Source organism: Durio zibethinus, chromosome 2, assembly GCF_047325235.1.
Source record: "Durio zibethinus cultivar Kanyao isolate XHJ-2024 chromosome 2, ASM4732523v1, whole genome shotgun sequence".
Classification (NCBI taxonomy): domain Eukaryota; kingdom Viridiplantae; phylum Streptophyta; class Magnoliopsida; order Malvales; family Malvaceae; genus Durio; species Durio zibethinus.
The window spans coordinates 14,573,520-14,600,805 of record NC_143163.1 but is presented as its reverse complement, the minus strand read 5'-3'; the positions used below and the strand labels follow the sequence as shown (position 1 = coordinate 14,600,805).

Below are 27,286 nucleotides of genomic sequence, written 5' to 3'. Positions count from 1 at the left end.
AGATATTTAATTTTAAATTTTTTTGCTTTTTTTTTCCTTTCTTTTTCTCATTCTTTTTTTATTTTTTATTTTTGAGGTGCTCTAAATACATCACAAAAATTTTTTTATATACCTCTAAATTTTTTTTATATAAAAAAGCCACATATCAAATATCAAATTTAATTTTTAATAAATGATAATAATATCCTTAATAGCTTATACAACCAAAAACTATCTTATATTTCTCGAAAATAAATTTTTGAGAATTATATTGTATTCTCAAAAATACATTTTCGATAAAAACATATATAATTCTTGTAAATGGATTATCAAAAATAAAATATAACTCTAAAAAATTCATTTTTTAAAATTCTTTGAGACCTCGAAAATGAATTTTCGAGAATCATTTGTATTTTTGAAAATCCATTTATGAGAAAACATAATTTTAAAAAATATATATTTAATTATAATTTTTTAAAATATTATTAAATATATTTTTAATTATAAACTTTTGATAACGAAAAAAGAGAGATCTCTAATCTTTGGGCCATTGAAAAATGTCATCAGCTGACTAAAAAATTTAATAGTAAAAACTAGTGGTCAAAAGATTAGATACTATCAAATTTATCAATTTACTAGTAACATTGTTAGTGTCAATATTCTATAAGGTATTTAAGTTCAAATTAGCATGTATGCACATACATGAGTTATTGATATATCCATTCTTACTTGATCATATATATGAATAGAAAAAATATGATAGTTCTCAAACATGTACGGGCATAAAAATGATTTTGTCTTAAGCCTAAAAAATAAAAAACTTTATTTTGCCTATGCAAAATCAGAAAACCAAAAAAATAAGAAAATGGTATTCTCAATTTTTATAAGCACAAGAGAAATAACAAATTTATATCATGTATATTAAGCACATCGATTTCAGTTCTATTTGCATACATGACTAAGTAAATGAGTTTATAGGTGCATGATTAAAATTTTTCAATGATTAAAAACGAAATTAAGCTTATTGAAAATAGAAATTTGAGAAGTCTTGATGCTTATAAAAAATAGATATCCGAAAAAATTTAAGTTTTCTAAAAAACAAAAATCCGAGAAATTTTGATGTTTATCGAAAAATGAGTATTTAAGAATTCTTAAAATTTTTTGGATATCCATTTATGAGAAATTTTAAAATTTTTTGGATATTCATTTATAAGAAATTTGATTTCAGAAAGTGAAAAAAAAAAAAGAGAAAAAAGATAAGAATGAAAAATAAAAAATAAGGGATGGAGTGTATTTAATAAAAATAAAAAAAAATTAAAATTTGAGTTTGAAGTATATATAAAAATAGAATATATATATATATAACATTAAATAGGATATATATATAGAATTCCCTTTTAATTTTTCTTTCTAATCTAAACTTTCTTGGAATCCCCCAATCAAGCCTATGTAAAAAAAATCCTAACCACAAAACATCCCTTAGCTTTTTTGTTCTGATATCTCCCCTCCTAGTAATTTCCACATAAATATGCTTTCATTTTGACATTTTAACAAGAAACACAAAACCCCTAATTCATCAAAACGATTAAAACACAAAGCTAGAAACTCCGAACCTTCCAAGTTACTCATGCTCCCAGAATTTTACCAATAAAAAATTACTATCATATTTCTATTCTTGTAACTTCTTTATCTCATTTAAAATAATTATTTTTTATTCAAAACATCCCATAGTGGGTACTAAATTCTAAGCTAGTAATAATAAGTTTATGCCCCTATGCACTATCCTCACAAAATTTAGAAAATAAATACATTAATTATATATATTTTAATACAATCAAAAGTGTCTTAATCTTAAATTTTATCTAAATTAAATATCCGTCAACGATCTCAATGATGCATTCTCTTATATTAATATAGTATATCAAGATTTTATTCTTGAGATTGAATCCAATCATAATATTTTTTATAAATATATTTTAATTAGTATTAATATCAAATTTATTATTTTAAGAATCAATATTTGATATATTATTAATATAAAGTTTTAATTACATAAATAGTATTAAAAGATAATATATATTTTATTTTATAATTAAATTTATATTTTTTTAAATATATCTTAAAAGACATGTATTATCTTTTACTTTCATTTGTATAATTAAAATTTGACATTAACAATATATTAAATATTAATTCTTATTTTTAATATCGAATTTAATTAAATTTTAACAAATGCTATAAATTTGATTAAACTGCTTTACTCAAAGGCTTTATCAAATTGTGATGAAAAATGATTTAGGAATGACATATGATTGAAAAAGTCAAATTCCGGCACTAATTATGGAAGAGAATGAATAAGGAATGGATGGACTGAGATTTTTTAAAAGGGAAGACCTGAAAACTAAGCCCAAAGTAGAACATGAACATTTTTACCAACCGCTCCTCAGTGCCAAGCACTCCAAGGGCAACTGGGAATGGGATTGGATTGGTTCAGACTTCAGTTACATATAAAAACGGCTCAATCTTATTTTGTACCGGCCTTAAATTTAAATTTACCACAAAACCCCAGACACATAATCATAATTAAAAACTAAAGGGATTCCCCTAAGCAGTGTTGAGGCGGTGCTTTGCCGTCAAAACAAAATCCAAAAGGCCCTAGCCGGAAAAATCCACCAAAGCCAACTTCTCCCATCCAATTTCTATGGACGATAGCTTTAAACTCCGAGTGGAGAAAATCTTCGGATCGCTCCAATCTTCATCTCTGCAGCAGCAGCAGCAGCGCCCCCCTCTCTGGTCCCTCACAGGCGACGAGGTCGAGAGGAGAGAATGGAGGCGAGAATCCTCCACCAATCGAGAGGATACGCTGTGTTCGTCATTGTTTGATGAGTTCTTGAAGGACGAAAGAAAGTACAGGAGCGGGAGGCGTAAACAACTGGAGGATGATCTCGATAACGATGGAGATTCTAGTCATTCGCGTGGTAGAAGAATCGACGGTGATGGAGAGGAGTGGGAGATCAGATCTTGTCTTGGAATGGATTCCACTCTCGACAATGAGGTATCCCGTATATGGTGTTTTTGTTTCTTTTTTTTTTTTTTTCTTTGGTGATTCATTAATTTTGATTTTAATTGTTACTTGTACGGATGATTATATGGTGGTTTTGTTTCAGAAGCTTTGATTCTCAGGGACGGATAAGTTTAGCTTTTTAACGTTATGAGTGGTCTTATAAGCTTCTTGGCCGGGCAGCTGGACCATGTGAACATTTATTACTCGTTGTAATGACTGGGACATTAGGCTGTTATTGGATGTAAGGTGAATGAATATGTATTTGTTATAAACTCTTGACACATTGATAAACTTCTAATTTGTGTTCATAAAAGGTGTAACCAATAGTCAAAGATGATTTGAAGGAATCAGTTTAATTATGGTAAAAGAAGAACCTGTCAGCCTTTACCATATTTAAATTGAATGAAGGCATTCTGGAATAGTTGTGAGGATGCTTCAAACTTCTTAGTATGATGCTTTTACTGTCTTGAATCAGCTATAATACAGTAGGAGTTAGGCTGGCGTCAGTGATTCTCTAATTAATTACTTTCTGTGTTTCAGTGGGTTTAATATGCTTCCTGAATCCTGAATATCTTTAAATTTATAACAATAAATTTAACTGTACATGCTAAGTAAAAAAGTAGGAGTATTAGTTAACTGTAGAAGAGGACTTTCAGATTTGTTTAATATTCCTTGTTTAAGAGATTGATGAATATTTCATATACAAAGTGCCTGTCTTTCCTTTCTGTCTTCAGGAGACATACCAACTGTTGCTTTTCTCTTTCAATCTGTTGACAGTAGAGCTGATGTTTGTTTGCTAATTGCCACAGGAAGAGGAAGATGAATATGACAAAGTGGCCTCAGGCAGAGAAAATGCTGGTGAACGCCTTTATATGAGTGACATTGCTGATCATGGGTCTTTTTTGAATTCTCATAATGTGCTTCATAGTGCATTAAATCATACCAGTAACAAGGACCTACGGGCAAGTTGCATGGCAGCAAGAATCAGGCTGAAAGAAGACGATGAAGCAGCTTGGAAGCTCAATTATCGTGATAGGTCTAATGCAGAGATTAGGGAATCAGATGTCAAGGAATCGGATAATGGTTCCCAATTGAGGTCTATATTAAAAAGGAAAGACAACAGTATAGGTTTCAAGCCACAAAAGCATGTCAGGTTTGAGTCTGCTTATAAAAATGACTTGGAAGAGCCATTTGAAAAGTTTGAGGATTATCTAACAGCCACCTTGCCAATGAATTTTCAAGATTCAAATGGTGAATCTGTACCCGCTGAAAATGCTCATGCAGTTCCAGATTATATACTAAATCCTTCTAGGTATACACGCTACAGTTTTGATTCATCAAATAAAGTTGATGAAGAATCCAATGCTCAAGCTTTTATGTACTTGCTTAAGCGTGTTCCAAATTCAAAATCTACAGAATCATTGTCAGACCTGGAGGATGCACCACGTGATCTTCCAAAGTCGGTGACTTTTATCCCAAAGAGGAAATTGGGCAATGTTAAACTAGGAAGCACTGGAGGTGAGATCAAGGAGAAGGAAGATGCATGTAAGAAGTTGTTGCACCCAACACGGCTCCCTGTGGGCATTGCGGCTGGCACAAACCAGCATAGTAAAGATGGTGCAGCAGAGGATGATGAAGCAGAAACAAGTGCAGCAGATAGTACTGCTGTTATCCAGAAAGGTGGTCGCAGCTATCGAGTAAAATCACAGCCGTATGACTCCGAATCCGAATCTGATGTATAATGTCGACAAGAACAGCTCTTAACCGTTCAAGGGTTTTTAAGTTTTTATTGTTTCTTCCGAGTTTTGTGTTTTTTCCAGTGTTCAGTTATGCAGGTTAGCAGAATGATGGAAAGTTAGTGTTCTGTTAGACAGGTTAGCAGATTGATGGTAAGTAAATGTATAAGCCTGCCAAATGTTAAATGAACATTTTCATTTTAAATCTCTTTTTTATTTCACATGATTTATGTCAGTGGTCTGCAATGGGATTAAGTTTGGTGCTAATCGCATATAGAGCCTGTAACCATATGGGTAGCTTACAGGAATCAAGTTGATTTCAGTAACGATTAGGTCAACAACTTAAACTCTTATTATTAAGTGGATTAAGTCAAATTCAAATATTTTAATATTTGATTTGACAAGTTTGCATGATTAATTAAGTTTTTATTTTTTAAATATATTTTAATGTATATATTAAGTAAATAATGAAAATATAATGTAAATATTTATTTTTATAATTTTAATTAGTTTAATTGATTTGAGTTCTAGTTGTTCAAGTAAATTATGGGCCGAGTTAAGTGTGAAAAAACAAAATTCAATCGAACTTGAATCGTACTTTAATCCTTGAGTTTTTATTTGAACTCAAACCTGGTATTAGATTAATTTAATTTAATAGATTATTAAATTAACATAATTTTTATCTTCATCTCTTTCCATCTTTTCTGCCGAGTGAAGTTTTAGTTTTGCGCAAAAACTTTTGGGAGCCATTAATCATACACCAAGCTACAAAGCATGTACTTAATCTTTCACTGCCTCAGCTCAAAGAGCATTTTATTTGGAATTTTTTGTTATAAATTTGTAATTGTTTAATTACAATAAAAAATTATGTAAAAGGTCATAAGTGATTAGTTAATTTTAGTAGAATAATTGCATCTGATTTGGTCCCTCAAAACTGATACATGAAGTGGCCAAAGATCTTCGATGCAACACTTCCATGCACTTTCCAATGTCATAGCAAGCAAGCAGGCAGGTAACAGAAAAAGCCTTAAAAAAAACGTTTAAATGAGAGGCAGAAAAAGTAATGACTAATTTATGTTGCTCTGTAAATCAATAGCCTGTACAATAAGCCAAATGGTCCAAAATGTTAGAAAGGAAAAAACAAAAATGATATAATCTCATAGGGAGAAAGAGACGTATAACAGACAAGAAAGCAGAAATGTTGTATGGATCTCAAAATTCTAAACTTATTTATTGGTGTATGGTAGAAAGCAAATAAGAATATGTAGGGGAAAAATAAAAGGAAAAATGCGTATGAAACTGTCTTCCCTGACTCATGAGACAAATGAGCAAGAATTGATCCGTAAATTCTTCAACTTCAGCTACAATCTATCGAACCTGCAGAGTAGTACTTGTTTATGTACAACATGTCATGATCATGATCGCTCTGAGCTATAACTTATCTGCTATTCTCCCTAGAGCGTCTGCAAGCTTGTTAAGAACAGCAACTAAGTTATCAGTGTGGTCTTTCCGTTGCTCCCTATCCTGTTGGAAATTGGTGTTTTGAGCTTCAAGTTGAGCAACCAACATTTTACCATTCCTTTCTAAGACATCAATCAAGTGATACTGCAGACTGCTCATTTCCTCATCTCCATCGATTGCCGTCCTTTTCCTCTTCCTTGCTTCTTGAGAAGCAGAACCTACCTCAGGATTCGAGGTTGGACGTTTCTCATTTGTTGTACCTGCATGCCAACTGATTATTTCAACAGGGTATGCTTTGCCATCCAGCAATAAGCTATTCTATTATAGGTGCCGCTACTTAAACAGCATGTTTTAGACCCTTTTTGTTTAGAGACAATTAAAATGGCAAGTCACACTTACTTAAAAAGGAGTCATCACTTATAATTCAGCTCAGGTACAGTATTTTTCAATAACCCTAACGATTTTTGTCTAAATATAGTTTAAATTTTGTAGCATAAATGAAACTGATACAAACCGAATTGAAGGTGTTGTTTTAAGTTGGTCACTTCAAAAAAAAAAAAAAAAAAAACAAACTAGGGCATGTTTCATTAAGACATGGTTGAATCTCAAATTATAGACCAAGGGCTATTGTAGCATTGAAGTTGAAATTGATTTGTACATTTAAAAATTACTTTTGACCCAACCCCAATGCTAAACAAAAGAAAAAAAAATTTATGGTTTTTCGATTTAAAAATCTAATTTACGAACCCAAACCAAAAAGCTAGTAAAGAGGTCCTTTTGCTATCTATACAGGTATGTTGGTGGATTTGGGATTTTGGTTGTAGGAATATCATCATCGAATCTGATTCAATGTTAGCTGTTCAGAAAATCTTGCAATCACTTAATGACAAAGACCCGCTCTATCAAGTGATTCAGGAGTGCCAAAGTTTGATGAGAAGGGATTGGAAATGTTCTTTAAAACGTGTATAGAGAAGCGAATTTATGTGCTGATTTTTTAGCGAGCTTGGCTCAAGACAGAGAATTTGGAATTCAGTTGCTTCATTCTCCTCCAGATGGTTTACTTAAAAGTTTTTACAGGATGATCTTATGAATTTGTCTAAGCCACAGTGCCCGTGTGGTGTAAAGTGGGCAACCACTCTTTAGTACCAAAAAAAAAAAAGGAGGTCCTTTTGCTTGAACCGCAATTTTTTGAGTAAAATGACTTTATTATCCTCAATCTCTAAACTTTTATTATTTTAAGCATATCTTTTTGAACATTTTAATTCACCACAGCACTTTTTCACAGCAATGCTAATTCTTAAACCATATTTTTCCCGCAACAATAATACTGAAGTAGGTCTAAGCAATTGAGCCATAAAAAGATATTTGCCCCCTTAAAATTCAGAAATGCTCTAGGTTGAAACTATAAAATAAAAAACAAAGCTCTAGGTCTAAGCAACTGATCATTTTCTAGTTTTCTTCCTCCATTTACAAGAATCAGTTAATGTGACAAAACATTCCTACGTTAGGAACTATAACATGTTAGAAACAACAGTAGCAGTACCAGATTTGGACAATTCCTGATGTTGAAAACGTCTTTACTAAAAATAAAGACAAAGCTTGAAAACAGCACAGCACAGCACATTAATTGAGATTGGCAAAGTGATATTACCTTGACTCTGGTTCCCTATCCCTCCAAGAGCTGGCTGTGGCTGATATTGCTTCTCTGAAAGCATAAACAGTGAGCAAACAAAACATATATCAGCATTAATCGACCAATAATAATGTTTTCCTCCTTTTTTGCGAAAGATCCAGAGGAAAAGCAAAATGTCCCAACCTAAAAAAAAAAAAAAAAAAAAAACACAGAGACGGCCTTATGATAGAGACTAAAGATTCCTAAAAAAAAGAAAGAAGAAAAGGCTGAAAAGAGTTGCCAACAGTGCCCAAACACCTCCACTCAAAAACAAACCTTTTAAAAAAAAAAAAAAACAACCATTACATTGAAATCCCGATCAAATTAGTATATTTTATTAGAATAAAAGCAAAAAAGAATTAAAAGTTTTAATGGAATTATTCAATTTTGATTACTCAATAAAAATTCATTGCCAAAAGTATTCTACTACTACTACTAGTAGTATATAGAACAACTGATAAATCTCATAACCGTTTACACTATGCCAAGGTTACCTGAAATAGGGATAGGAGCTGGAACTGCCTTCCCAGCAACAGCTGCCACCGATGGCTCAATCTTTTCCGGGCTCCCAGCAGCATCATCTTGCTCAAAGTCCGAAAACAGGCCATCCTCGGCTGCCGCGCTCCGTCCACTATCAAAAACAGCCTCAGCATCCTCCACCACGTCCTGGGCCGGGGGAGTTGGAGCTAAAGCCAGAGCCAAGCCTGGAGCCGTTGCAGAAGCCGGGACTGTGGTGGCGCCGCCATCGAGAATATCGTAAACTTCCTTGTCGAAGAACCCTGGCAACTTCCTCTCCCTCCGTAAATCATTCCTCATAACCCAAAATGACTCAGTTTCTTCCCCTATGTTATTTTCCCATTCCTTGATCTTCTTAAAATCACCCGCCAAATTACTCCACCTTTTCCGGCACTGCACCGGTCCCCGGTTCACGCCATGCCTCTTACAGTAAGAAGAAACCGATGCCCACTTGGGCTCCACTTGGACAGACCCGAAAGCCAGGCCCGCTGCCCGTCCACGCCTGACTCGGTTCTCCGCCACTCTTTTCCCTTGTATGAGTACGAGAATTTCCTGCCTCGTCCATCGAGGAAGCCTCGGAGCTTTGCTGACGTCATCACCGCCATCAACAGAGGCCGGACGGAATTCAACGCCGTTAGTGGAGGCGTTGACAGGGTCTATCAGTCCGTCAACTGGGCCTGGAGTCGCAGCCAAACTTAACTGCTCCAAGGCCATAGAAATGGAAGGATTGATAAAATCTTTTTTACCGTAATTATTATTTTTAATCCGAAAACGCACGTGACAGTGAGAATTAAGAGGTGGTGGAGAAGTAACGGACTTTTATTGAGAAGAGTCCGTTACGGCGTTTACAGGGGCGAGTCATATATTTTTAAGAGGGCTAAAGAAAACGAGAGAAAAGAGAGAAAGGAGAGGGAATTTGAAGGAGAGAGAAAGAGAGTGGTGGCTTTGTTGAGTTAGTTTTACAACTACTATTCAGCTATTCACCCTTTAACCCTAATGAATGGCTTGTTTTGGAATAATCAATTAATTAATTAATTAGGGGGTAATGGGTCTTTGATTATAACTTAAAGCACCAAAATCAATCAATTAGACACAGACAGAGAGAGAGAGAGAGAGAGAGCAAAGGGTTATTTTCTGGTTTTGGACAGCCAAATCTTTAAAGCCCACTCTCATATCTCTCAAGAAAATAAAGAGCTCAATATAAGGTCATTTTCTTAGCGTAGAATAAGGCATTAAAAGCGTTTAGGGCTGCCTTATTCCTCACCTCATATCTTTTTTCCATGTCAATTATTTACGTATTTTGCCCCCCCAAACTTGGGTCAATACTTTGGAAAAAAAAAATAAAATTGGGCCAATACCTCTATTGTATTGTAAACCATTTTTGTCCTATTTTGTGTGCTTATTTGCATTAATCATATAAATTTTGTTTTTTTTCTTCCCCTATCGATAAGGGCACCCTATCCTTAATTCTTGTCCTTCCACCACTAAAGAAAATTTTGGCATGGACTCTTCTTTTCTTTATGTCCAATCTACTCTTATCTTAATTGAATAATTTTGCCCTAATCTTCCTCACTTAATGGCTAATCCTAATGGATGGCCCCCCTCCATTAAAGCCACCTTTTTTTTCCCTCTTGTGTTGCTCGGTGTTTGGAAAAATAATGAACCAAGGGTACAAGTGGCAAAATCCCCTTCCCTTCCCTTTAAAAAAAGTAAAATATTTTATATCAGCACCCTTGTTTTCAATAATCCCTCTCTAATCGTATCATTAGTCCTTACGTTCCAATCAAGAAACATACTTAACAAATATATAATTTATTTTTTTAAAAAATAAAAAGCATAAGCATTTGGTCCACGAGGATGAGAGGGGGGGTTAGTAGCAAGTCACATTCTCTATGTGATAACAGTGGGGGCCAAGGTTCCCTCTCCCCTCCCAAATTTGGTGCTCTTAGACGATACGGAGGGGCTACTCCCCTACGGACCTATTTCCTGTTACCCAACTTTTCTTTCTACTTCTACTTCTACTTCTACCAAAGTCTTATTCGATAAATAGTGAAGGTCTTGACAATTTGAGGATGTCAATAAAACGTCACAAATGCATACAGTTGCCGATCTTCCGATTGTAAATAAGGGGTCAAATTAGGATAATTGTCCTTATACTTAATTTAAAATTTAATTATTTAATTATAATTTATAAAAATAAAATTCACTAATTTTGTTAAATTTTTATTATCAATAATACTAACGTGACCATTAATTTTATGATGCAAACATTGATTTTGCTAATTTGGTATTAACTTTACTAACATTACAATATACATGAATAAATTCGATAATATTAATCAAATTAATAATGTGATTAATTACTCTCCATTAATTTTGCTAACGTAATTGTTATTTTTTATAACAACATCTTAAAATTAAAAAGTATCAAAAATTAAAAAATAAAAAAAGTAAAAATTTGATTTTTTTAGTTTTTTTTTAATTTTTAAAAAATATTAAATTAAATATTTTCTCAATATTTTAATTTAAGTTCTGGGTTTTTGAAGGGTAAGTTTTGAATATTGTAAAATTGATGTAAAATTATTGTGAAAATTATGAGATTGGTGCTGAATTGATATTAAATTTTTGAAATTGATATTAAATTTTTGAAAACAAGATGTGGTCTTATTCTGAAAATTGTGAAATTGATGTTGAATTTGTGAAATTGGTACATAATTACTATGAAAATTGTGATAATTGATACTCTCATTTTTTTTAAATTGGTATGTTGTTTTATTATGGAAATTGTGAAATTGATATTGAATTTGGTGGAATTTGTGGATTTAAAGCCATGAATTTGATGAAATTTGTTAATCTAAAAGTTATGAATATGTAATTGTTGTTGATTTTATAAAATTGGTGTGAAATTATTGTGGGAATTGTGAAATTTGTATGGAATTTGTGAATTTCAAATTGTGAAATTGTTGGTGTAAACACCCAATCTATTCGAGGTCTTTTTTGGTTTTGTTAATTAATAAAAAAAATAATAAAAATAAAAAGATGAAAAAGGTGGTTGAATTGGCATAAAATTGGGTTAAAAATTTGAAATAAACTGAAAGAGATTGAATAGAACTAAAAGTCCAAAGAAAATTGAGATTACTATTCAGCTTTGGAGTCTATGGTTTTAAAGCTTATAAATAGATCCATAGATCAAAAACGACACACGAAAACTAAAGAACAGGGAGAAACAAAGAGAAAAGAAAAGCAAAAACTGTGTTTAGAAGGTTCAGAAGTGATCTTAAGATTTTTTTAGGATTTTTTTTGGTGATTTTTTTTTTTAAAAATTGCTGAAAATTTCATATTTCGGTTGAATTTTTTGGCGAGATTTGAATTTTTCAGTGACTTTTTCGATGTCGGTTGAATTTTCGGGCCAGTTACCCATCGGCATAACATTTTCAGAAATAGATCAATTTTTCAGTGAACAACCCAAATTTCGACAAAAATTTTCAAAATTTGATTAAATCTCAATCGATGTTCTTGGAGGGATAGAAAGAGAGGGAGTAGAGAAATTTTAGCAAAAACAGGCTGAAATCAACGTTGTATACCTTCACAAAATGACATTGTTTTTGTGTTTAAAAAACCCAAGATCCACGCATTTTTCATTCGGGTGACCTAACCTGAACGTAACCCGAACTGTCAACCTGCGTTCCAACCAGACCCTCTACTGAGTCGGGCCAAGCCGATTCTACTTGAGCCACGTTTTCAAGCCGTTTTTCTTCCTCAAGTCGAGCCGAGTTACGTTAAGGCTTTTTATTTATTTATTTATTTATTATTATTATTATTATTATTATTGTTGTTGTTGATTAAATTAGAATTATTTGGTATTCCTTAATTTTTTTATTTTTATTTTTTTATTATTTTTAATTTTTTTTTGTTTTTGTCAATGATTATTCTAAAATAAAATTTCCAAAACAAATATTTTTGGAAAAAAGTTGAAAGTATCAATTTTTTTTAAAAATAAAATTTTTAAAATAAAAATTTTCAAAAGCATTTTGAGGAAAAGTTGAAAGTTTCAATTTTTCCTAAAAATAAATTTTTTAAATAAAAATAATAAAAAAATATTTTTAGGAAAAGTTGAAAGTATCAATTTTTCTTAAAAAATAAAATTTCTAAAAATAAAAATTTTTAAAAGTATTTTGAGGAAAAGTTGAAAGTATAAATTTTTCTTAAAAATAAAAATTTCAAAAAAATATATATCTTGAGAAAAAGTTAGAAGTACCAATTTTTCTTAAAAATAAAAATTATCGAAAAAAATATTTTTAGAGAAAAGTTGAAAGTATCAATTTTTCTTAAAATAAAAACCTCCAAATGTTTTCAGAAAAAGTTAAAAGTATCAATTTTTTTTATATAAAAGTAATGAGTTTTTGTTTAAATGAAAAGAAAATAATTTATACCAAAAGTTGAATCATTATTCCTCTTATTTCATTTTATTTTATTTTTTTTCTTAAAAAATTTTTGATGTTAAATAATCCGACGATGGAGTTTCTGCAAGTGAAATAGTAGTTTTCTTACATACTCTTAAGGTGAAAGAATTTTCTTAATTTTCTACCAAAAGTATTGGAGTTAATTAAGAATAATTTTCAATAATTAATTATTTGGTAAAAATTTTAAGGCTTATCGGATAACACGAAATTGAGCTAGTACCATCTTTTGGCAGGTGTTGTGAGGGTGCTATAACCTTCCTTACTCGTAACCAAACTCCCGAACCCTGTTTGGTTAATAGACTAGAACCTATTCTTTTAGGGACCCTTAAGCTTAGGTGTTCCTTGAAAGAATAGATTCCCTAGGTGGTCAATTGCACCTAAACAAAAAAGATTGGTGGCAACTCCTTAAGTCAATGTCTAGCGATAGATCCCTAGATCTAGACGTTATGACAGTTTGGTGACTCCATTGGGGACTGCCGAGATTCAAGCCAGCAAATAAATTTATGTTATTCAAAAGCCTAATAAAATTGAACCTTTTTGTATATATTTTTTTATTCATTCATTCTATTTATTTACTTTGTTAATTCTAACATTCATATGCATGTGCATAATATGAGCTCTATACTCGAGCTCCGTCCCTTTAGGATGGAGTAAAGTACCTATTACTTTCATGAGGTTTTAATGCCTCTGCAGTGGCTAGCGAAATACTCTTACACAAATTAAACCTTTTTTTACTTGTAGCTTATAATGGGTTAGGATTGGGGGTGCCTTATTAGTCTGTAATGGACAATGATGTAAGGAGCAATTTGGAAACCTTTAGACTTTAACCTCGAACCACATATAGTGAACCTTAGAAATGCCTAACCTATAAATATAGCCATCTCATTCCTTTTAGAATTGACCAAAAGTATAGGATTCATTCTTCTTATTGTGTGTGATATTTTAATTTATTTAGTTATTTATTTATTAATTCCTCTTTATTTGATGCACTAACCTCTTCTGTTATTCATGTTTGCATGAACCATACTTATATCATTAAGTTGCATAAAGAATATTTGCCTAAAAGACGGTCTTTAACAACGAGTTTTTCATAGACTCCACAAAACGACTTGTTTATTCTTCGTCTGTATTAGCTCATTGTGAGTCACCCACCGAAGTAAAGATCTAGTCAGAAAGGATTCAACTAAAAAAGAGGGATTGTTTACCAATCGACCATGCTTCTACCTTGTCTCAAGAGACATCTATCCTCCTCAAACAAAATAATCTAGAGGATATGGTTGATATATGAAAAAAGATGAGTCCATTAAGACAAGAGGAGTTTTGCTAGAGATATGGGCATATAGCACACCTTCTTGCAGTAAATGTCGAAAATCAATTAATTAGAGCTGCAGTGTAATTTTGAGATCCTACATATAAGTGTTTCATCTTCAATGAAGGTGATATGACACCAACCATTGAAGAGTATTCGACTTTGTTTGGTCTGCACCTCAAGGCTCATGACAAGATATATGTCAAAAAACACAAATCAAGATTTCGTAAGAATTTGGCCCATCTTATGGGGATAGATAAAGAGATTATGGATTTTCATACAAAGAAAAAATAAGAACAGGTTTGCCTATATTGAAAGTTTTTTCATGATTTTCTAGTACAACATGTCGATAAAGAACGGAGGTTAGATGTGTTTGCTTTAGCTATATACGGAATGGTAATTTTTTTGAAAGTCTTGGGTTATATTGAAATAGTAGTGATTGATTTTTTTGAAAGTATGATCAATGGCTGTAACCCTTCAACGGTAATATTAGCGAAGACTGTCAGATCTTTGAGTTACTATCATTGGAAATGAGGGCATTTTACAGGCTGCATACAGTTATTATACTTATGGATGAAAAACCACTTCGAGTTGAGGAAATGTGCTTTCTCAAAGCTTTATGTTCGTAATAGAGCTTCGATCAAGGAATTCTGTGAAAGTGGATGATTAGAACAAAAGTCTAAAAAAGAGTGGATAGCTTTCTTACAAAAACTAACAAGTGCTGAAGTAAGATGGTTGGTCCCGTGGATAAATTATGAACCTATGCTATATTAGTGTTGAGATAACATTGTGGTTTCACTTTTGGGTTTATGGGGAGCAACAAGTTATGCACCATTTCTAGTGAGAAGTCAGTTTGGGGCAAATAGTTCATTCTCATAACCATAAGCTTCATCAATCAAATTTTTCTTACAGTGAGTCAAAAGCATTTTAGAGGATGAATGAAGTGATTAAAGCATGAGAGTGAGTTCTAGACAGTTCATTAATAAGGTCACTTATGGGTACTTGGTTTGGAAAGCAAGACGAAGATAAAAATTGGTATTCACTTATGAAAGCTTTCAACCGTCAATAAGAGGAAAGCTTGAAGAGACACCATCAGAATTAAAGCTTGTGACAAAAGAATTTGAGATCGAAAAAGATAAGTTAAAGCAAAAAATCTAAAAACTTCAATAGAGAAAGGATCAATGGAAAGATAAAGCTAAAAAGCATGAAGTCAAAGTTTGCAAGATTGCTAGGGAACGTGACATAGCTGTTAATGACTTAGTAGAGCTACACCATGAACATAAGAGGTTATATGTGAAGGTACAATCCAAAAAGATAATAATCACTAAGTTGACAGATGAAAATAAGTGATTGAAGTAAGAATATGCTGAATTAGAGAAAAAAAGTACTCAAGTATAGATAAAAAATAATATGTTGAACAGCTACTTGAGTAGGTTGAGACAAAGGTTGAATGAGTAAGAAGACTATATTGCTGCATTAATTAGAGAGCATAGAGAGTTATCATATCAAGTATGGTGTGGTAAAAGGGAAAACCTAAGAAGACAGAAGTATATTGAGCACTTAACAACTTAAATTTACAAAAAAATCTGTAAGACAAGAGAAATGGTCGAAGAGGCAAAGGCACTGAAGCAAGTGGTAGCCCCAGTAGGAGAACATGGGCAGCATCTTTTAAACTTCATCGAGGAAGTCAGAGATCAATATGAACAGATTAAACAATTTTATGGTTATAACTCTAAGATGATAAATTCTATGTAAATGAAAGTTCTTTGGAATAAATGAAATTCTTTGGTTTCATGCATGCATTTCATTCATTGCATTCTCATTCAATATATTTAACAAAGTAACCATGAGATAGTCATATAAACTTGCTAACTCTAAGATATGGTATTCAAAGTTCAAGGATAGCTCCATCTAGTAAGAACCCTGCCTATCCATATAACACAAGAGCCAAAGCTAGACAAATGGAGCAAGAAAACTCTTACTGATTTGAGAAATTGAAAAAAATACAGGAAAAGATTAAGAATGAGTTGAGTAAAATTTTAGATGCTCTCAACATGTTAAATAAAGGAAAAATGATATAATAGAACATAAGCCAATAGGGCCCTCAATCACAGAAAGTGGCTGACCCTTTATATCATCCAAGTTTTGGTTCATAACAAGCCCAGTCCATATAGGATATACTGTCATAGTAGTTCACATATCATTTATATCCCAGAATGCCATCAGCTTCAAACCCAAAGCATTACCATAGCTATATAAATCCTATTTTTACTGAAAAAATAGTAGAACCAATCCAAGTTCCTGATCTAGATGACTTGAAAAAAAAAAAGAAAAAAAAGTAAAAACGGTGGAATCTCAAGAAGATTCAAAGATTAGTATGCTTGAACAAAAGTTACAGGTTGTAAAATAAATTGGGTTTTATAGTTCTGTTGATACTGTTAAGCTTTGCTTAGTCTCAGATGTGGTTATTTCATCAAAGTTCAAAGCACCAAAATTTGAGAAATATGATGGTACAAAGTACCCAAAGACTCATACCATCATATACTGTCAGAAGATGGTAGCCCAAGCCCATAATGAGAAACTATTAATGGATGTTTTTCAAGATAGCCTTACGGGCTCTACTGCTAGGTGATATATCTAGCTAGACAAAACTCGCATCCATTCTTGGAGTGATATAGCCCATGATTTTATTAGTCAGTATCGACATATCATTGACTTAGCCCTAGATCACCTTTCTTTACAAAATTTGAAAAAAAAAAGCAACTGAATTATTTAAAAAGTATGCCCAGAAGTGAAAGGATATTGCTTCTCAAGTACAGCCTCCCCTGACTGAGAAAAAAATTATAGTACTATTTGTCAGTACTTTGAAATCTCTCTATTATAAAAAGATGATAGCGAATGCAACAAAGAATTTCGTTGACATGGTGATCTCAGGTGAAATTATTGAGAATGCTATTAAAAATGGTAAGTTGAAAGGAGGAAAAACCAAGAAAACATTAGAAAAGAAAGAGATTGAAGCTCAAGCTATGAACTTCGACAAATAATTCAGGGGATATCAATTCTATCCACCCTCAGGTTACTCTCCATACTATCTTACTATGAATAATACCTCATCCTACCCATACTAGTTAGTTTCACAACCACCTTATTCATCCATATACTGGCCCATTTTTAGCCCCCAAGCTCCCACATATAGCCTTAACAATCAAACTCTTACAAGACCCTAAATTCATCCTGTTAGCTTGACAAATGGTTCACGGAGCAACGAATTCTTTGAAAAAAAACTCGTATTTAATCCAATCCCTATGACTTATACGAAGTTATATAGAGAGCTCTATAACAGCTATTTGATTACTTTCAGCCATGTGAAGCCACTCAAGCCACTCTATCCTAAGTGGTATGATCCTACAGCTCATTGTGACTACCATTATGAAATTACTGGCCATTCCATTAAAATTTACACTGCTCTAAAGCATAAGGTGCAACAGTTAATCAAGGATGAAATGGTAAGTTTTGATCAAAGAAGGGCAACAACACCTAATGTTAGTAGCAATCTATTGCCTAATCACAATGTCAATGCTCTGAATGAGAATCAAGAACACGTTAATTCAGAAAGGCCTAAAGAGCTATAATGAATCAATGGGCAAGATGTCAATAAAGATCATTCACTTGATTACACAGGAGCACAATTTTAGAGAATGAAGATAAGACTGGTTGGAAGTTTCTTGTCATTTTAGGATTTTTTTAAAGTAATGTTAGGATTTCTTTTATGTAATAGGATTTCATTTATTATCATTTTAATAAAAGGCAAGTTAATGCATTTCATTACATTTTCTATTTCACTCAACCATTGTTTTATGCTCTGTTACCTTTCATAACTTTTTATTCATATTCTCAAATTTCAAATAATGAATGTTTAGACAATGATAACTATAATTTTGGGATTTAATTTTGAAAATTCATATTAATCTGAGGAGACTATTTGAGCAAAAGAAGTCAACTACTAATAGATGTGAAATTAATATATCTTGAAAATGTGCAGTTTTTATACAAATCCATAAGCTTGTTTTTGCTCAATAGATGATGTTCAAGGAAAGTATTCACAGTTGAGATGAAAAATGATCATTTTTCTTTTACCATTTGAAAACCATTCATTGTTACCTTTTTAAGCCTATTATAAATTTTTTTTCTAAAAAAATCCTGACCAAGGATTACCCTCCACACTAGGGGGTAATTTTTTGAGAAAAAAAAAGTCCAAAAGGTTAAAAAAATAAAAAGAAAAAAAAAGAGCAAAGAAAAATGTCACACATGATTTGGGGTAAAGTAATGAGAATCCTTTTGTAAGGAATGGGATGAAAAAGGAAAAAGTAATGAAGTGATGCCAAGCTGTATCAAGTGAGGATCCTTTGGTTTTGTACCCTTTAAACACATTTTTGAGCCTATTATATCTATTTTTTTTCATGATCCCTCGCCATGGCCTACATTACAACCTTTAAAAGTCCATTTGGATCAAATGTGATTGTTCGAATTGAATGGTCATATGTTAGGCTAAGGCATGCTCATGATGAAACGACAGAATTATGCTTGGTTGCTCTAAATATTGATGTGAAAGAGATATCAATAATGGGTGAAATAAAAAAAAGAAAAAAAAAGGAGAAAAATAAAAAGAAGAGAAAAGGGAGACTCAAGTTGAAAACTCAAAAGGGTGATTTGAGTAAAAAAACCTTTAAGCTGAAAGTTGAACAAACGATTCACATGGATGAAATATCAAAAACATATGAAGATCCCTCAAAATTAGGGTGGAATTTGATGAGCTTAAAATGATTTCGATGTCAATGGAATGAGTTTTTGAAAAAGAATTCTGAATTAATGATAAGAATTATTGAATATTCATTGTTTAGATATACCATTCATCCCAATGACATGTATCCAATTTGTTTATTTTCCTTTTCGTTTTGTACCAAACTCGTCATTCATTGATTACCTTTCTCTCAAATCACCCTATGTTCCCTTATTGTTGTATCCCCAGAATAAATCAAGAAAATTTATGAGTGTATTACATTTTTCATGATTTGAAATGATGATGAATGAATGACAATGTGCTTAAAAGATTCTTCATTCCTTTAAGAAGAAATCCAGGATAATAAGATGAATTGGGAAGACACATAGTGTGACCAAATGGGGAATATGATGATGGATTGGTCAACAAAATGAAGAGTAGGTAAATTTAAAAAAAAGTGATATGTCCAAATAATGAATATGGGGATGAATTAATCGATATAACCTGTGAGTTGTGATGAAAAAGTATAGGGCAATGGGTGAAACTGGTGCTGAAAAGCCCATGAACAATGATCAAATGATGGAAGATAAAATTTGCTCTGAAATACTGAGAAGCCTATGAACAATGATTAAGTGATGAAGGACGAAATTTGTATTGAGAAGCTTATGAGCGATGACCAAGTGATAGAAGACAAAATTTATTCTAAGATGGCTAGTGCTAAGAAGCTCAAAATGATGGAGTCTTGAGAGCCATATTACCACAGTTATTTAGGATTTCATGACATTATTGACATCTGCATTACATGCATCATGTAAACATCGTTGTTTAAATAGTACATGCACATAATTTGATAAATTAAAACTTTTTTTGAACATGCATGGCATTATGAGAATCTAAGTTATTGCATTTGCATCATTAAAAAGGCATTTGCATATTTGATCATGACATTTATTGTATGCACAATTTTGAGTCACTTGAAAAAGAAATTGAGAATCTTTTGAATTTTTGAGTTTTCAAATGAGAATCTTTGAATTTCAAATGAGAATCTTTATAGTGTGAAACCCTAAGATATGTCAAATGTGAGCCTTTAAACTCGAATGAGAAGCTTTAAAATTTTTAGATGTGCATCTCCAAAATTCAAATGAGAATCTTTAAATGTTGGATGCAAATCTTGCAATTTTCAAATGCGAATCTTGATATTTTGCAAATTTGAATCCTTATGAGATTGAAATTTTGAGAATAAAATTTTAGTAAATTCTTATGAAGCTGAAAGGTTCTTGCGAAGCTGAAAGGTTCTTACGAATCTAAACCTTTTATTTTCGAACTCAAATTGTGAATCTTTGAGTTTTTATTACAAATTTCATTAGATTTGATCTACGACTCCTCTGGACATGATTGTCAATGAGCATTTTATTTTTCAAAGTTATAATTGCCTCTATTTAGAGGAGCAATTTACTTTTCCAAAGTTATGGTGCATTTGTTTAGAGGAGCATTTATTTTTTAAAGTTGTGGTGTCTCTGTTTAGAGAAGCATTTATTTTTCAAAGTTGTGGTTGCCTTTATTTAGAGGAGCAATTTAATTTTTTTTGAAGTCGTGGTTGCCTCTGTTTATATGAGCAATTTAATTTTTTTTAAAGTCATGGTTGCCTCTGTTTAAAGAGCCATTTATTTTTTCGAAGTCGTGGTAGCCTCTGTCTAGAGAAGCTTTATTTATCTTTCCAAAGTTGTTGAGCCTCTAATTAGATGAGCTTTATTTATTTTTCAAAAGTCGTTGAGCCTCTAATTAGAGAAGCTTTTGTTTATTTTTTCATAGTCATTGAGCCTCTGTTTAGAGGAATTTTGTTTATTCTCCAAAAATTGTGAACCTCTGCTTAGGGTGTTTCAAGTGTTTTTTTTTTTTTTTGAAAAAACTGAATATGTCGGTATATGTGGGGTGTCTACGTCTTTACACAATTCTTATTACACAGGAAATGCATAAAGAGGGACAGCTGTAGACACCTAATTTGTCCTAGGTTTTTTTTTTTGGTGTTGTTAATTAATAAAAAAAAATGAAAATGAAAAAACAGAAAAAGGTAGTTGAATTGGTGTAAAACTGGGTTGAAGAATTTGAGATAAACTGAAAGAGATTGAACAAAACTAAAAGTCCAAAAGAAAGTAAGATTCTTATTTAGCTTTGGAGTCTATGTTTTAAAGCTTATAAATAAATCTATAGATTAAAGGTAGAGACACACGAAAAATAGAGATCAGAGAGAAACAGAGAGAAAAGAAAAGCAAAAAAGGCGTTTAGAAGGTTCAAAAGTGATATTAAGATTTTTTAAAGACTTTTTTGGTGATTTTTTTTGAAAAAATTTTAAAAATTTTGATTGAATTTTTTGACTAAATTTGAATATTTCGATGATTTTTTTCGCGTCAATTGAATTTTTCGGCCAGTTACCCAATTTTCGACATAACATTTTTAGAAACTGATCAACTTTTCGACGAACAACCTAGATTCCGACAAGAATTTTCAAAATCTAGTTAAATTTCAATCGGTGTTCTTGAGGGGATAGAGAGAGAGAAAAAAAAAGAAGTAGAAAGAGAGGGAGCAAAGGAATTTTGGCAAAAACAAGCTGAAATCAACATTATATGCCCTTCCTAAAATGAAGTCATTTTTATGTTTAAAAGACCTAAGATCTGCGTGTTTTTCATTCAGGCGACCCGACCTAAGCGCAACCCAAACCGTTGACCCGCATCCCAATCAGACCCTTTACTGAGTCGAGCCGAATCGATTCTGTTTGAACCACATTTTCAAGCTATTTTTCTTCCTCAAGTCGAGCCGATTCTACTTCAAGTGTTTTTTTTTTAGAAAAAAGTGAATGTGTCGGTATATGTGGGGTGTCTACGTCTTTGCATAATTTTAGTTGCACAAAAAATACATAAAAAGAGGCAACTGTAGACACCTAATTTGTCAAAGGTTTTTTTGTTTTGTTAATTAATAAAAAATAATAAAAATGAAAAAAAAAGTAGTTGAATTGGTGTAAAACTAGGTTGAAGAATTTGAGATAAACTGAAAGAGATTGAACAGGACTAAAAGTCCAAAAGAAATTGAGATTCTTGTTCAGCTTTGGAGTCTGTGGTTTTAAGCTTATAAATAGATCTATAGATCAAAGATAGAGACACACGAAAAATAGAGAACAGGGAGAAACAAAGAGAAAAAAAAAAGCAAAAAAGACGTTTAGATGGTTAAAAAGTGATCTTAAGATTTTTTAAAGACTTTTTTGGTGATATTTTTTAGAAAATTTTTAAAAATTTCGGTTGAATTTTTTGATGAGATTTGAATTTTTTGGTGATTTTTTTGACGTTGATTGAATTTTTTGACCAATTACCCAATTTTCGGCATAACAATTCTAGAAACTGACTAACTTTTTGACGAACAACCTAGATTTCGACAAGAATTTTTAAAATCCAGTTAAATTTCAATCGATGTTCTTAAGAGGATAGAGAGAGAAAGAAAAAAAAAAGTAGAGAGAGAGGGAGCAAAAGAATTTTGGCAAAAACAGGCTGAAATCAATGTTATATACCCTCCCAAAACGACATCATTTTTATGTTTAAAAGACCTAAAATCTGCGTGTTTTTCATTCGGGTGACTCGACCTGAGATAACTTGAACCGTCGACCCATGTCCCAGCCAGACCCTTTACTGAGCCAAGCCGAGCTGATTCTGCTTGAACCACGTTCTCAAGCCATTTTTCATCCTTAAGTCGAGTCGATTCTGCTTCAAGTGTTTTTTTTTTTACAAAAAAGTGAATGTGTCGATATATGTGGGGTGTCTATGTCTTTGTATAATTTTTGTTACACAAGAAATGCACAAAGAGGGATAGCTGTAAACACCCAATTTATCTAAATTTTTTTTTAATTAATAAAAATAATAATAAAAATGAAAAACAGAAGAAAATGGTAGTTGAATTGGTGTAAAACTGGGTTGAAAAATTTGAGATAAACTGAAAGAGATTAAATAGGACTAAAAGTCCAAAAAAAATTGAGATTCTTATTCAGTTTTAGAGTCTGTGGTTTTAAAACTTGTAAATAGATCTATAGATCAAAAGCAAAGACACACAAAAAATAGAGAACAAGGAGAAACAAAGGAAAAGAAAAGAAAAAAAGGTATTTAAAAGGTTCAAAAGTGATCTTAAGATTTTTTAAAGACTTTTTTTGGTGATTTTTTTTTCTAGAAAATTTTTGGAAATTTTAGTTGAATTTTTTGACGAGATTTAAATTTTTTGACAAGTTACCCAGTTTTTGGCATAACATTTCTAGAAACTGACCAACTTTTCGACGAACAACCTAGATTCCGACAAGAATTTCTAGAATTTGGTTAAATTTTAATTGGTGTTCTTGAATGGATAGAGGAGAGAAAGAAAAGGGGAAGTAGAGAGAGAGGGAACAAAGGAATTCTGGCAAAAACAGGCTGAAATCAATGTTATATACCCTTCCCAAAACGACGTCATTTTTATATTTAAAAGACTCAAGATCTGCGAGTTTTTCATTCAGGTGACCCGATCCGAACGTAGCCCGAACCGTCGACCCGCGTCCCAGTAGACCTTTTACTGAGTCGAACTGAGTCGATTCTACTTGAACTGAGTTCTCAAGCCATTTTTCCTCTTCAAGTCGAGCCGATTCTGCTTCAAGTATTTTTTTTCTTAGAAAAAAATGAATGTGTCGGTATATGTAGGGTGTCTACATCTTTGCACAATTCATGTTGCCCATTAAATGCATAGAAAGGGGTAGCTGTAGACACCCAATTTGTCCAAGATTTTTTTTTGTTTTGTTAATTAATAAAAAAATAATAAAAATGATAAAACGAAAAAGGGTAGTTGAATAGGTGTAAAACTGGGTTGAGGAATTTGAGATAAATTGAAAGAAATTGAATAGGACTAAAAGTCAAAAGGAAATTGAGATTCTTATTCAGCTTTGGAGTCTGTGGTTTTAAAGCTTATAAATAGATCTATAGATCAAAGGCAGAGACACACGAAAAATAGAAAACAGGGAGAAACAGAGAGAAAAGAAAAGCAAAAAAAATGTTTAGAAGGTTCAAAAGTGATTTTAAGATTTTTTAAAGACTTTTTTTAGTGATTTTTTTCTGAAAAAGTTTTGAAAATTTCAGTTGAATTTTTCGATGAGATTTGAATTTTTTGATGATTTTTTTGGCATCGATTAAATTTTTTGATTAGTTACCCAATTTTCGACATAATATTTTCAGAAACTGACTAACTTTTGAACAACCTAGATTTTGACAACAATTTTTAGAATCCGATTAAATTTTAATCGATGTTTTTGAGGGGATAAAGAGAGAAAGAAAAGGGGAAGTAGAGAGAGGAAGTAGAGAGAGAAAGTAGAGAAATTATGGTAAAAACATGCTGAAATCAACGTTATATACCCTCCCAAAATGACGTCATTTTTGTGTTTAAAAGACCCAGGATCTACGTGTTTTTCATTCGAACGACCTGACCCGAGCGTAACCCGAACCGTCGACCCGTATCCCAACCCCTTTACTAAGCCGAGCCGAGTCGATTCTGCTTAAACTACGTTTTCAAGCCATTTTTTTTCTTTAAGCCGAGCCAATTCTACTTCAAGTATTTTTTTTTTTTAGAAAAAAGTGAATGTATCAGTATGTGTGGGGTGTCTACGTCTTTGCACAATTTCTATTGCATAGGAAATACACAAATAGGGGTAGCTGTAGACACTCAATTTGTCCAAGGTTTTTTTTTTGTTTTGTTAATTAATAAAAAAATAATAAAAATGAAAAAATAGAAAAGGGTAGTTGAATTGGTGTAAAACTAGGTTCAAAATTTTGAGATAAACTGAAAGAGATTGAACAAGATTAAAAGTCCAAAAGAAATTGAGATTCTTATTCAGCTTTGGAGTCTATGGTTTTAAAAGCTTATAAATGATCTATAGATCAATGGTAGGGACACACGAAAAATAGAGAACAAAGAGAAACAGAGAGAAAAAAAAAAGCAAAAAAAATGTTTGAAGGTTCAAAAGTGATCTTAAGATTTTTTAAAGACCTTTTTTGTTGATTTTTTTTTGGAAATTTTTTTAAAATTTCAGTTGAATTTTTCGACGAGATTTGAATTTTTCGGTGATTTTTTCAACGTGGGTTGAATTTTTTGGTCAGTTACCCAGTTTTCAGCATAACATTTTCAGAAATTGATCAACTTTTCGGTGAACAACCTAGATTCTGACAAGAATTTCTAGAATCCGATTAAATTTTAATTGGTGTTTTTGAAGGGATAGAGAGAGAAAAAAAGGAAAGTAGAGAGAGAGAGCAGAGGAATTTTGGCAAAAACAAGCTGAAATCAACGTTATATACCCTTCTCAAAATGACGTCGTTTTTGTGTTCAAAAGACCCAGGATCTGCGTGTTTTTCATTCTGGTGACCCGACTCGAGCGTAACCCGAACCATCGACCCGTATCCCAGTTAGATCCTTTATTGAATCGATCCGAGTCGATTCTGCATGAACCGCATTCTCAAGCCGTTTTTCTTCCTCAAGCTGAGCTGATTTTGCTTTAAGTGTTTTATTTCTTTTAGAAAAAAGTGAATTTATCGGTATGTGGGGTGTCTACGTCTTTGCACAATTTCTGTTGCACAGGAAATGCACAAATAAGGACAGCTGTAAACACCCAATTTGTCCAAGATTTTTTTTTGTTTTGTTAATTAATAAAAAAATAATAAAAATGAAAAAACAGAAAAGGGTAGTTGAATTGGTGTAAAACTAGGTTGAAGAATATGAGATAAATTGAAAGAGATTGAACAGGACTAAAAGTCCAAAGGAAATTGAGATTTTTATTCAGCTTTGGAGTCTATGGTTTTAAAGCTTATAAATAGATCTATAGATCAATGGTAGAGACACACGAAAAATAAAAAACAGAGAGAAAAAAAAAGTAAAAAAGATGCTTAGAAGGTTCAAAAATGATCTTAAGATTTTTTAAAGACTTTTTTTAAAAAAATTTTCAGAAATTTCGGTTGAATTTTTCAACGAGATTTGAATTTTTAGATTATTTTTTTGACGTTGGATAAATTTTCAACCAGTTACCCAGTTTTTGGCATAACATTTCCAGAAATTGACAACTTTTCGATGAACAACCTAGATTTCAATAAAAAATTTTTAAATTTGGTTAAATTTCAATCGATATTTTTGAGGGGATTGAGAGAGAGAAAGAAAATGGGGAAGTAGAGAGAGAGGAAGCAGAGAAATTCTGGCAAAAATTAGTTGAAATCAACGCTATATACCCTCCCTAAAATGACGTTATTTTTGTGTTTAAAAGACCTAAGATCTGCGTGTTTTTCATTCGGGTGATCTGACCCGAGCGCAACCCAAATCATTAACCGGCGTTCCAGCTAGACCCTTTACTGAGTCGAGCTGATTCTACTTGAACCGCGTTCTCAAGCCATTTTTTTCCTTAAGCCGAGCCGATTTTGCTTTAAGTGTTTTTTTTTTTTTTTGTAGAAACAAATGAATGTGTCGGTATATATGGGGTGTCTACATCTTTGCACAATTCTTATTGCATAGAAAATGCACAAATATGGGCAGCTGTAGACACCCAATTTGTCCAAAGTTTTTTTTTTTGTTTTGTTAATTAATAAAAAAATAATAAAAATGAAAAAATAGAAAAAGGTAGTTGAATTGGTGTAAAACTGGGTTAAAAAATTTGAGATATACTGAAAGAGATTGAATAGGACTAAAAGTCCAAAAGAAATTGAGATTCTTATTCAACTTTGGAGTCTGTGGTTTTAAAGCTTATAAATAGATCTATAGATCAAAGGTAGATACACACGAAAAATAGAGAACAAAAAGAAACAGAGAGAAAAGAAAAGCAAAAAAGGCGTTTAGAAGGTTCAAAAATGATCTTAAGATTTTTTAAAGACATTTTTTGGTGATTTCTTTTTCTGAAAAATTTTTGGAAATTTCGGTTGAATTTTTCGACGAGATTTGAATTTTTCAATAATTTTTTCGGTGTCAGTTGAATTTTTTGACCAGTTACCCAGTTTTCGGCATAACATTTCCAGAAACTGACCAATTTTTCAGTGAACAACCTAGATTTCGACAAGAATTTTTAGAATCTGGTTAAATTTCGATCGGTGTTCTTGAGGGGATAGAGAGAGAAAGAAAAAGGGAAGTAGAGAGAGAGAGAGCAGAGAAATTCTAGCAAAAACAGGTTGAAATCAACGTTATATACTCTCCTCAAAACGACATCATTTTTTTGTTTAAAAGACCCAGGATCTGCGTGTTTTTCATTCGGGAGACCTGACCCGAACGCAACCCAA

General features: G+C 32.1%; 2 protein-coding genes across 2 annotated transcripts; one reads left to right on the top strand and one right to left on the bottom strand.

Annotated features, from left to right (window-relative positions):
• Positions 1-2,439: 2,439 nt before the first annotated feature.
• LOC111308477 (uncharacterized) lies at positions 2,440-5,000 on the top strand. The gene is made up of 2 exons (XM_022906803.2): positions 2,440-3,034; positions 3,853-5,000. The coding sequence occupies exons 1-2, from the start codon at positions 2,681-2,683 to the stop codon at positions 4,783-4,785; spliced, it is 1,287 nt and encodes a 428-aa protein (XP_022762538.1). The 5' UTR covers positions 2,440-2,680; the 3' UTR covers positions 4,786-5,000.
• Positions 5,001-5,824: 824 nt separating this feature from the next.
• Positions 5,825-9,574, bottom strand: LOC111309330 (trihelix transcription factor ASR3-like). The gene is made up of 3 exons (XM_022908411.2): positions 8,407-9,574; positions 7,892-7,945; positions 5,825-6,500 (listed from the first exon to the last, which is right to left on the bottom strand). The coding sequence occupies exons 1-3, from the start codon at positions 9,140-9,142 to the stop codon at positions 6,211-6,213; spliced, it is 1,080 nt and encodes a 359-aa protein (XP_022764146.2). The 5' UTR covers positions 9,143-9,574; the 3' UTR covers positions 5,825-6,210.
• Positions 9,575-27,286: the final 17,712 nt, after the last annotated feature.

Bases quoted from the DNA above. Each gene is read 5' to 3' on its own strand.
- LOC111308477 (XM_022906803.2), top strand. From the start codon at position 2,681: ATGGACGATAGCTTTAAACTCCGAGTGGAGAAAATCTTCGGATCGCTC. The intron at 3,035-3,852 runs GTATCCCGTATA...TAATTGCCACAG, and splicing joins ATTCCACTCTCGACAATGAG to GAAGAGGAAGATGAATATGA.
- LOC111309330 (XM_022908411.2), bottom strand. From the start codon at position 9,142: ATGGCCTTGGAGCAGTTAAGTTTGGCTGCGACTCCAGGCCCAGTTGAC. The intron at 7,946-8,406 runs GTAACCTTGGCA...TTATGCTTTCAG, and splicing joins AGCTCCTATCCCTATTTCAG to AGAAGCAATATCAGCCACAG. The intron at 6,501-7,891 runs GTAATATCACTT...GTTGGCATGCAG, and splicing joins GATAGGGAACCAGAGTCAAG to GTACAACAAATGAGAAACGT.